At 53.8% G+C, this 11,270-nt stretch overlaps 5 protein-coding genes across 5 annotated transcripts; 2 read left to right on the forward strand and 3 right to left on the reverse strand.

Annotated features, from left to right (window-relative positions):
* Nucleotides 1–2,358: 2,358 nt before the first annotated feature.
* On the reverse strand, nt 2,359–5,294 carry K460DRAFT_375780 (glycosyltransferase family 2 protein; the record flags this gene model as incomplete). Its single annotated transcript, XM_040934807.1, has 3 exons — nt 2,359–2,373; nt 2,441–5,017; nt 5,127–5,294. 3 exons carry the CDS (start codon nt 5,292–5,294, stop codon nt 2,359–2,361), a joined length of 2,760 nt encoding a protein of 919 aa, XP_040791621.1.
* An 834-nt stretch (nt 5,295–6,128) lies between these two features.
* K460DRAFT_415495 (low molecular weight phosphotyrosine protein phosphatase-like protein) lies at nt 6,129–7,191 on the reverse strand (the record flags this gene model as incomplete). The annotated part of the gene is made up of 2 exons (XM_040937737.1): nt 6,129–7,065; nt 7,131–7,191. The coding sequence occupies 2 exons, from the start codon at nt 7,189–7,191 to the stop codon at nt 6,581–6,583; spliced, it is 546 nt and encodes a 181-aa protein (XP_040791622.1). The 3' UTR covers nt 6,129–6,580.
* K460DRAFT_428509 (uncharacterized protein) lies at nt 7,177–8,721 on the reverse strand (the record flags this gene model as incomplete). Its single annotated transcript, XM_040938293.1, has 3 exons — nt 7,177–8,017; nt 8,071–8,195; nt 8,709–8,721. 3 exons carry the CDS (start codon nt 8,719–8,721, stop codon nt 7,523–7,525), a joined length of 633 nt encoding a protein of 210 aa, XP_040791623.1. The 3' UTR covers nt 7,177–7,522.
* Nucleotides 8,664–10,578, forward strand: K460DRAFT_364970 (high affinity nicotinic acid plasma membrane permease-like protein). Its single transcript, XM_040933097.1, has 4 exons — nt 8,664–8,871; nt 8,931–9,242; nt 9,294–9,885; nt 9,933–10,578. The coding sequence occupies exons 1-4, from the start codon at nt 8,720–8,722 to the stop codon at nt 10,497–10,499; spliced, it is 1,623 nt and encodes a 540-aa protein (XP_040791624.1). The 5' UTR covers nt 8,664–8,719; the 3' UTR covers nt 10,500–10,578.
* Nucleotides 10,277–11,114, forward strand: K460DRAFT_84704 (uncharacterized protein). Its single transcript, XM_040938748.1, has one exon. It carries the CDS (start codon nt 10,496–10,498, stop codon nt 10,982–10,984), a length of 489 nt encoding a protein of 162 aa, XP_040791625.1. The 5' UTR covers nt 10,277–10,495; the 3' UTR covers nt 10,985–11,114.
* The last annotated feature ends 156 nt before the right edge of the window (nt 11,115–11,270 follow it).

The raw sequence follows: 11,270 nt of genomic DNA on the forward strand, positions 1-11,270 counted from the left end.
CCGTAGCATCTCCTGCGGTATCCCAACCTCCAGCAGCCTCAACCGGACCACCGTCACCCATGCCATCTCCCCCCGTGATCGGAGCCTTGCAACGCTATCATAGATTAGCTTGTTTCTAAGGTTCTATCAGGAGTAGCTTACCTTGATAGTGTGACCCATCTCTTCGCAGTTGCTACACTTGACCTTGCTCCAGTCCTTGGGCTCAGGGCAGTCACGTGAAAAGTGGCCTTGCTTCTCGCAATTGCGGCACGTAACAGTATCCGGGTTACGAGGCTGGTCGCACTCCTTGGCCATGTGGTCTTCCGAGCCGCAGTTACGGCAGGTCCTCGGGGGACGCGCCTCGACGTTAGGGCACTGTCATATGTTAGTCAGGACTGGAGTTTCCCGACTTGGATCCAAGGCTCGATAGATAATCTTAGCCTGGACTGGAATTTTGACTTTACTTACATCCCGGGAAAAGTGACCGGTCTGGTTGCACTTGTGGCACTCGACGCCTTCGGCTGAGCGAGGCTCGGGGCATTCTTTGGCATTATGTCCCTCCTGCTTGCAGTTTTTGCACGCATACTGGTTGACACGCTCCTTGGGGCAATCACGTGCACGATGGCCGTCCTCCTTACAGTAAACGCATTGAACGACGGGCTGCATGGACTCGCGCTCGACTTGTTCTTCCTTGCAGTGCTTGGGAAAAGTTAGCTTGAAGTACACTGACCCTTAGATTGACTTGGCTTAGGCTTACCTTGCGAATGTGACCGAGCTCACCGCAGTTGCCGCAGAGCGGAACACCTCGGTCCTCAACGAAGCCAGCAGAAGCAAGACGCTCGATGTTCTGTGCGGCGCTCTCAGGCCAACCCTGAGCGAGCTTCGCGCGACGAGGTTTGTCGGACAGCTGGACAGAAAGCACATACTTACGGTCCGGATTGCCCACCAAGTCGATGATAGTCAGGTTGACGGCAACCTCCTGCTCCTTGGCGATCAAGTGGACACCCAAGCCATCCTCTCGCAGAGCCTCCTCTACCGCAGGAAGGCTGAACTGCTCCATGGTGGCGCGAGCATAAGCCCTCAGACACGTCCGAAAGGTATCCAGATCCTTCTCCTTGGCCGCATCAATCAAGGCGGACCAAGCATCCTCAGCATCCATCTCGGGGACGCCATACCAGTTGACGATGCGACGAGACTTGCAGTCAAGAGCCTTGTGACCTTCCTCGTCGCAGAGTCTACACTTCATGGGGTTGGTGGGGCAGCTGCGCGCAGCATGTCCCTCTTGACCGCAGGAGTTGCAAGTGCCGGAAAAGGCGCGTTCGACGCGAGGGTTGGTACAATCAGCCTTGTTGTGACCGACTTCACCGCAGTTGTAGCATTCTCCGGTGAGACCGCCTCCCTCGGGCTTGTCAGGGCATTCGCGGGCGTAGTGACCAGTCTGATGGCAACTATGACCAGAGTTAGTACATCGAAAGGGTGCGCATGTGCGCATGGTAAAACTCACACTCGGCAAGTCTCATCACCACCGTTGCCTGCTCCTCCACCGCCGGTGTCACCACCACCGCCCCAAGAGTCGGCACCGCCAGCATCGGCACCAGCTTCAGTGCCCGTAGGCACCGAGTTCCAGGAGTCACCTCCGCCTGTGAGGTATCAGGACGAGGTTTGAAACGTGTGTGCGACTAAGAAACATACCAGTTCCGGTATCCCAGCTCATGATTGTAGAATTTCAGTGATGCGCTCTGAGAGTTGTGATGTGAATTTCAGTCGAGGTAGATCTAGAGAGGGTGAAGTCAGCGTGTTGTCGTGAGGCAACCAATTTGGCCGATGATGTTTGCCAATGCGTAGAGTGTGGGAAGAGCAGACTCACGAACCTATGCGGAGCTCGAAGTAGTGTTGAGCAGGTGCAGCAAGAGGCGCGCGCTCAAACTGCAGTATGTGTATGATGAGTACGCTTGCAGCACGCAGCGAGATGAGTTGAATTAAGTTAAGTGGTACGAATTGGGTGAGGGCGAGGAAATAGCAAGACAGCAGATATTCTATGGTGACTGAGCGCACGGTCCATGCTAACTGTGTTGTGATGACGACAAGGTGAAGGCAAACATGATAAAGTAGAAGGTGCGTGATATGAGAGTAGCTTGGGGTGTTCGTAGGAAGCAGCATGGTGAGAGAGCCTGGATAATTGGATCAAAACAAACAATTTTGAGACGAATAGCTCAATCAAAGTACCTAATACGCGTGCTCTTTTCGTAAAGTGGTATCTAGTCATAGACATCGCATACGGGAGGCTAAATTCCATCAAGGTACTGTTACCTGGCCCGATTAACATGCTCAACGCCAACCGATGATCGTAACTCCTTACTTCGCCGGAGCAAATCCTGCTCAGACACCGCGGAACTGTTGACATGGTTAGTAATCTGCGAATTTCGGTATGAGGGAGCCTAAAGGCCATAGCGGCACTCACCATTCGAACCACCAAGAACCACATAGCACCAGTAAATCTGAAAGCAGCCAATCCTGCTACGCTGTAGAGGACCACCGCTAAATAAATTGTTGCCGCTTGGGTTTGTTTTTTCTGCGCCTCGTCTGGATTGCTGACTGTGAGCTCCAGGCCGCCTGCCTGCAGAACGAGGGCAGAAAGCCCGAGATTGCAAAACATCCAAAACAAGACGACCCCAGATCGGAAACCCCTGTAGTAATCTTCTTGTTTGTCCCCCGCTGAAACCACCTTCTTCTCCTCTTTCCATTTCGTGCTGAAGACGCGAAGTTCGGTCTCATATTGTGTGTTGAGATCTGCATCGTCCGTTGGTGCTTGAATATCCGCTTTACCGTCGGCCTTTGTCGTGACTGAAGGAAGTTTCTCCGGCTTATCATCGCCCTTTGTTCCCCAAGTAATGTCGTGGGTGTTGCAGAACGCGTAGACGTTTAGGATGTTGATGTACGTTGGTGTCATGAGGAGGTATTGTATAAACGAGGTGAACATATGCCATGGGTCGAGGAAGATTATGGATACGACGAAATACATCACGTACGTCGATAGTAGTGATATAATCAGAGTCGCAAATATCTTATCCTTGAAGAGATCCGCAACGTTGAAGCCGTTGTTCTCCTTGATTTGGGTTTGAACAGATTTCACAGTGATGAAGATTGATGCGAACATGAGGTATGCCATGATGATACACCAGAAGCATACCATGGACATGTACCACTTGTTAGAACCCTGCGGCCGATTACCGAGTGACAAGATAAAACACGTTATCAACACAGCGATGTACAGCCATTCGAAGACGATAAAGAGCACCTTGCCGGTCGTACCGAGTTCGTTTTGTAATGAACCTGTGAGGATGCGGAAGACCAGAAAGAAATTACCGAGGGCAAACCAGGCGAAGATCATGCTAATAGTTTGGTAAACGAATTCGACGAGGAACATCATTTTGCGCAGGAACGAATGATCACTGCGGAAGATATCGAAAGAATGGGCCAGGGCGTATACAGCAGCGAAGAAGGATCCGTTGAGCCAGCGGCGACGCTGACTGATAAATTCAGACATGGTGGTCGGTACGTCCGTCTCACCGGTCGCAGACTTGACGTACTGTAAGATCCAGTGGCAATTCCTCTTGGAGACCAGTTCGAAGCAAAGAATACGATCTTCTGCTAGGTACATGTTGGCCGTGAAGATGCCAGCGTTGGCGCCGTGCATCTTCTCGCCTGCAAAGTACTTTTCCAGCGGTCCTTGTCCAGTCTTGTCGTTCTGAAGTGCAATGTATCGATAGGCGGAGAAGGCACCGGGAAGCACACTAATGAAACCGAATGCTGATTCCAAAGGTTTGTCCAGGATATTACTCATCTTGTACTCGAAATTTTGTGTTGCAACCAGGGGGTTCAGGAGCTTCTTTCCGTGAACCAACATGGCCTTGATCTCACCACAAGCACCAGCGCACATGGGCTCCAAGTCGAATGCCTTCCAGAGTTGGTAAACGGAGTCCTTGCCGGGTTTTGTACCCGCATCGATCAGGACACAGATGTTGGGATCCAGAACGGCGCCAAACGCTTGGAAAAACCATCGATGGGAATTGATCTTCTTCTGGTTCTTCTCCTTCAGACAGAACAGCATCTGTACCGGCGTGTTTCCTTTTTTAACGCCAACCACGCCTTTCTTGATGTCGAGGGTCATCTGCGTAGTATATTCGTAGATATGTGCCGTCACGTCTTTACCGTTGACTTGTTGCTTGGCAATGCCATCTTGATAGACACCGAGTCCAGCTAGCACAGCTCGCGTTCGCGGATTGATCTTGGCACGTCCATCGCTAACCACGCAGACAACAATTTTCTTCCAAGCGTCCTTGCCCCACGTCTTACTATTCGTCCGTGAATTCATGTATTCAATGTTTTTGATCACACCGGTCATGGTTCGCGCGAACAGCTCGTCCTCCTCGTTGTACATGGTAATGACAATGAAGAGCTCGGTATGCCTGGGCTTTGCGAAGAGCTTCTGGCGCAAAGTAAAGCGCTCTGCGTCAAAGTCTGCAGGATCGCACGTAGCAGCCGAATAACGCATATGTGTGAATTCGTCACGCTCTGGGGGCTGCGCATGTGGTACCTGGTTGAGTAACCGAGGGGGAATAGGGCAATCCAGCACCAAATTGCCCTTGAACAACTGGACTTCCTTTACAGTTTTCCATCGCTTTATTGGGGCTGGACTAGGCGTAGGCAGAGGCTCGTCGTGGAACGGGTTCTCTGGATCCATATGGTCCATATGGTCGAGCCCCTCTCCATCGTGCGGATCTGGGCCGTACGAATTTGCGCCAGCCATCATGGGCCTTTGATCCTCTTCATCTTGCCAGTAGTGGGTTGGCTGCGTGCCATAGCCTGGATGTGGGATCTCGTCATGCGGAGAGGGATCGTAGGGCGGGTTGTAGTATGCGTCGTGATGCGCTTGGGGATCAAGTGAGTAGTCGCTGTCCAGGCGCTGGCCGGGAGGGCGTGGATCATAATCATCGTGGTAGTTACCAGAGGCGTAGGGGATATTCTCGACAGAATACTGGGTATTGGTTAGCGGTGAAGACGCTTCATGACCATAGTTTCTCGAGTAATGACAGCTGAACTGCAAGGTAGGGTAGGTAGGACATGGGATTTGCGCAACCACTCACACTTGGCTGGAGTGGTAGCCGGTCTGCAGAAGCGGCTGCTGTATTTGGTCCCATGGGAATCTCCAAAACACCAGGCTGTGGAGAGGGAGAGGCATATCGGTCTTCGAGCTGGTAGCCTCGTAGTGGCTGGCCCGGAGAGGGCGTTCTGCCAGGTCTTCGCGGATCCATTTCGTAGTGGTGGTCGTCGGCGCCGCCTGTTGAACCTATGCAATGTCGCCGTCAGTGGTGGAAGCTCGCCGGGTAGGAGGAATGAAGAGGTGTGTAACGTCTGGGGACACAAAGCGACCAGGGGCCCGCAAAAGCTCGGCGCAGCAAGGTGTACGACGCGACGCAATCTTGGTAGCCGTGATTACAGGTAGAAGGTAGGTTACTCACCCAGTCGGTCGTAGCCAGACATCCTGGCACGTCTTAGTTCCTTTCGGTTGTTGCTGCGCCCTCTGCCGACGCGAACGCGGTTGCCCAGGAAGTCAGGAAGTGGAGATGTGCTTTGATGATGATGATGAATGGGCGAATGCGCGTTGCGGCAATCCGGCTAGTGAGGTTGGTTTCAGATGTGTTTGGTGGGTGCGAATAGCGTCGCCGAGGGAGCACCGCAGTGTTTACCACAGCAACGGCGGGTGTGATGATGTAACAGCGGGGAGGAGACCAAGGAGGGAAGAGGAGGGAGGAAATCTACAGCTGGGTCTTGAGGAGGTGTATACGAGTGCAGCCAGCGGTCACGCAGCCTTCAGCCTTGGTGCCAGAGCTGGCTCTTCATCACGTTTGTTCTTTCAAGCGCCGCCCGCCAAGCAGACGCAGCCCTGTAACTAAACTTCCCTGCCACTGCGGATAATTCGCTGCGCCTTTCGCGTGGCGCACCATTTTCACAGCCGCATCAACTTACGAAGCCGTGCTATTTTAGGCAAAGTATGAAGTCATTCAACGACTATCAGAGGGCCGGAGTCGTTACAGCCGGTTTATCTCCATGGAGGGGCAAGATCTTCTTTTTTGTTGTTGATCTACCGCTTGTTGCTCTTCACCAGGCAGGTGAATACTCACCACTTTCGAAGCGCACACTCAGCCTTAGTGCGGCTGACAATCCATGGAACGGATGATATGATGCACGCCTGTACACTTCCGGGCGTTTTAAGCGAAGACAAACTAAGCAACGAGACTTGCGGCTGGAGACGGGATACAGCCTCGGGCCTGAGTAGGATACGAGCAATCGAGTCTAAATGGGAGCCTAGGAGGGAAGAAGTCGTCAAAATATTCCCCATTGAGTATGGCTTGGTATTGCACTTGTCGATGTATCTTTGAGTACTAGGACCTCACCCAAGTTGACCAATGCTCAAAGAATACGAGTCCCTTCGTCTAGAGAGTTGGAGGCTATATGAAAAATTATACTACAACTATCTAGAGTGTATGCAAAGTCAATGGGTATCACATCGATCCTATCCTCCATCCAAACCATGTCATCAGCTCAACTCCCCCTGCTCCAATTTCTCCAGAAACGCCTTTGAAAACCTCACACTCTGCTCAAACGCAGCCGTAAACCCCTCTTTGCCCCCATAATACGGATCCTGCACTTCCTCCCCCGGCCCTCCCCTCTTGCTCCCCCCAAACTCGCCAAACAGCATGACCTGCCCAACACCGTCCTCACCCCCCAGCTTCTTCACCTCCCTCTGCCGCAACCGCAGCAGGTCGTCTAGATTATCGTCATCCATGGCGAGTATGTAGTCGAATGTTTTGAAGTCCGAGGACGGGGCGAATTTGCGCGCGGCGTGGCGGTACGTCGTTATGCCGTTCTTTGAAAGCGTGGACATGGTGCGCGAGTCCGGGCCGTCGCCGACATGGTATGCGCCCGTGCCGCACGAATCGATGGTCGCTACCAAGGGGTGTGGTGGTTTGCCGTCCGGTCGGGTTAGGGACTGGAAGACGCCTTCTGCCATGGTTGAGCGGCCTTGGGAGTGGAGGGGCAAAGATTAGTAGCCTGTGGTGGTGCGGGGGAGGGGCAAGGGGACGTACAGATGTTTCCGAGACAGACGAAGAGGACTGAGACGGATTTTGGCGTGTTGGATTCGCTCATTGTGGAGGGAGGGGCTGTTACTACTTCTCTCGCGGTTGGTCCAGTGCGTTTGGTGTGTTATCTGGGTGTAGAGTGTCGACGGAACTTTTCCCAGTGATGCCAAGACATGATCGACAGGTACACTTGGAGGTATAGTCTATATTATCGTCGTGTGCTGTACTATGTTATAGAAAAACGGCCGTTTACATTGTTCCTACAGTTCATTGGATACACTTGCTGCCGTCCATGTCATTACGCCTTGTTCCGTTTCGACGATCAACGGGGGACGAAGCCCTTATAATACTCTCTTCTTCAGAAGCACCTTGCTGTGAGAGCTTGCTTGCCAAATCATCTATGCCTTCTGCTTCATCTGCCCCTCAAGCTGCTGTAACCGCTCCACCATCTTCCCCCTCATAAACTCCGTCATCCCCAGTATGCCCTCGCGCGTAACAATCCGATAGGTGCCACTGTCCTGCCACGTCCCATCGCTAAACTGCCCAGCACGGTCCACCTCGACACTCCCCAGAATATCCTCGGGCCATGCTATCCTGCCATAATCTGGCGGATTCCGCAGGTCACTCACATGTATCCAGCCACCATGCTGTCCTGCACCCGCAGAGCCTGGGGAGGCATAGGCGGAGGCTTGTTGAATCACGTAGGGATCTGATGTTGCGTGGGTGGCGTAGACGGAGGACAGGATGGGCTGGAAGGAGGGGTTTGGGGTGAAGTTGTTTGGTGTGACGGGGAGGGACTCGCAGGTTCCTATCGCGAGCTGGGGGGTTGGCGGTTCGGTGGGGAGGAGGGATAGCAAGGATTTGTGCGGGTCTAGAGGGTGCTTGTGTACATACTATATCTCTTGGTGAGTTTGACAAGGGAAGATGGGTAGAGGTGGCACTGTACGATGTGTGGGTTCTCTGGTAATGTCGAGGCATTTCGGGCACCGCGGAGACGGAGGGGTTGTGCTCTGCGGGTATACCGTAGGTTGCGCGCTGAGCGCACAAAGTTGTTCGCGAACATCTGATATACTACCGGACACATTGGACTATGGGGTGTGAAGCTCAAGTGCTGCACGCGATGGATGCTCAGGAATTCATGATGATGACCAAACAACCTAGTCCCAGCGCCCAAGCTCCCATGCTTCCAGTAGCGGGCGGAACGTGGAAGATCATCCGTAGACCCCTCATCCAGCTTAGTACACCTGCCATTCCATAGTTCTGGCTGGATGCTTCAAAAGCTCCATCCATCCATGCTCAAAAACAAATTTCGGCCTCGGGCCCAAACCATGTTTCCGAGCGCGCGTGTTGTCCCGCATGGAGGACGTTCAAGATGCACGCTCGTTCCCTAAACCACTGCTAGCGTACCCCACGCGCAATGGAAAATTTGTAGTCAACGAATGAGACGAGCAGAAACAGAGCCGGCCGGCGTCGGCTTAGACCGTTGGTTGAGTGCATTGCTCGGCGCCGCAAGATGGTATATATCTTCTCGTCCTGCCTCGCCGCTCCTCGGTTGGTAACTGCGTGTTGCCCTCACTCGCGAACGAACAGCCGCCATGGCATCACAGACCATTGGGCGGGCTCCGCCGGAGAAGCACCTCGAGGAGCCGAATGCAGTAAAGCAGGGAGAGATGCAACGGGACGTTGAAGTGGGACCTGAAGTGGAACCTGACATGGTCGATATTGATAGGATAGAGAGAGTATACTCGTGAGTGCCTAACTAAACCTTGCACTTTGAATTCCTGCGATATACCAACGCCCATGCAGCAAACTCGACCGCCGAATTCTTCCAGCCTTCTGGATTCTCTACTTCCTATGCTCCGCAATCCGTTCCAATGTCGGACTTGCTCAGACCATGAACCTGAAAGAGGGCCATGATCTTGCCTCCGTGCTCAAAATCACCCCCAAACAAGTGTCTACTGGTCTGGCGCTATTCTACGTCTGCTATGTCATCTTTGACTTGCCGTCCAACCTCGTCATGTCAAGAGTCAGTCCGCATGCGTGGATGAGTAGGATTGTCACTTGTGTTGGCATCATTGGCATGTGCTTGACTGCGATGAAGGCAGCATGGAGCTTTTAGTGAGTTGTCCTCGTGCATAGATGGGCATAATAGACTAACAGTGGGGGCAGCCTACTTCGATTGCTTCTGGGCATTGTTATTGCGGGTATGTGGCCTGGCATGTCGTACTACTTGACTCTCTTTTACCCCCCTTCGCGAACCGGCAAGCGTATTGGGCGCTACTTCACAGCATCCCAAATGTCCGCGGCCGTCGTCGGCTTGGTCTCGGCTGGGTTCCAGAAGATGGATGGAGTAGGGGGCCTCGTCGGTTTCCAGTGGATGTTCCTTCTCTACGGCATCATTGGCTTCATTGTGGGCATATCGCTCCTGTGGTGGTTGCCAGACAGGCCACTTCCTCCTGGCGAAGTCCGCAACCGATCGGGATGGTTGAAATTCTTGCCAGAGGGCAAACCAGCGTTGACTGGAGAGGATGCAAGGATTCATTACGAGGACCTAACGCGCGTGTACCATCGCTCCACGTGGACCATGAAAGATCTCTGGAATGTGGTGATTGACTGGAGGATTTATCCACTAGTCATCATGTACTTTGGCGTTGTAGGTGTTGGCAACGGAACACAGGCCTACGCTACGGTCATCATCCGAGGCATCAACCCCAAATTGACGGGCATCCAGCTCAGTCTGCTGTCTGCGCCCATCTGGCTTGTAAGTGTTAGGACATCACGTGCGACGATGTGAGCTAACCATGTCAGATGGATCTCCTGGCCATCCTGCTGGTCACGCCTCTCTCGGATCGCTTCCACCACCACCGCGCTCTTTTCTTCAGTGGCGCTGTCATGGTCCAGATCACCGGGCTCCTGGTGGCTACATTCGCTAAGAACTGGTCGCGATATGGCGGCATCTTGCTGGTGGGCTTCGGGCTGGGACCAACGGTGCCCATCTGCATGACTTGGGCCAACGAGATCTTCCAACCGCGCCACGGCGAAGTGGGTGTAGCCGCAGCCGCCGCGCTGGTGTCTGGGTTGGGGAATCTGGGAAGTATCCTGACTACCTATGCACTGTACTCGGGGTGGCCGGAAGATGCCAAGGTGGGACCGCATAGGTACCGCAAGAGCAACCTGGTCATGATCGGGATACTATGTGGCAGTATTCTGAGTGCGGCGAGCATGGTTATTTTGCTGAAGATTTTCGGCATTAGCAAGGCCAAGCAGATCAGCAGCGCGAGCTCGACCAGCGAGGGCGAGGCTGTCTACGTGGACGGAGCCGCAAGGCGCGAGGTACAGCAGCGGGGACTAGGACGCATGTTCTGTTTCCGATGATGGCAGGCTGCCCTGGACAGACAAACGTTGATTGGAGCGGCAGGCAGCGATCAGAAATTTGGGTCCCTTTGGACGGGGCATGTGTGGATTTGGCCATGGCGGGTGGGAGGTGGGAGGTGGGTAGTAGTCACGAGGGGGGGTCAAGTCCTAGTCGCGTGGAGGCGGGAGCGACGAGGACTCGTTGCTTATATTATGCAGGTCAACATCCCCGGGGGGCTGACGGCATAGCTGCGAACTGCTGTTATAGCGTGCAACCGGGGGAAGACGTTAGGGAAACTTATATAGGGGACCATTCTTGTAGACAACTATATACTATAACAGCATTTGCATCGTCGAGGCCGATAAGCCGACCGACTATGGCGCTCAGGCTCGGCAAGGCGTTCACGAAGCGTTCCCCAAGTGGCCGCACACGCATGAGGAGGGGCTCTCACGACACCCACACCCACACATGCCCGTCGTCCACCACCTGCTCTTGTCTTGATTGATTCTTTTCTTCTTACCCTCGTTGCATGCAATTGCTTTGCCAGCCCTCGCAGTGTTTGTTTCATTCTTGCAGCGCCCCACTCGTCCGTACCGCCCGCCAGCTGTCCAAGCACCGCAGCCCACGACAAGCAATCAACAGCCGCAGGACCCTCGCTGCACACCCCGACCGATCAGGGCACCCTCTGGCGACCGCTTTCTGCCACACGCATAGCCCTCATACCCGCCTGCATTCCTTCTTCTTCTCGTGCATGGGTTGCCTTTCTCAGTGCATGCGCGAGCGGGGCAGTG

Source organism: Cucurbitaria berberidis (assembly GCF_010015615.1).
Source record: "Cucurbitaria berberidis CBS 394.84 unplaced genomic scaffold K460scaffold_2, whole genome shotgun sequence".
Lineage (NCBI taxonomy): Eukaryota > Fungi > Ascomycota > Dothideomycetes > Pleosporales > Cucurbitariaceae > Cucurbitaria > Cucurbitaria berberidis.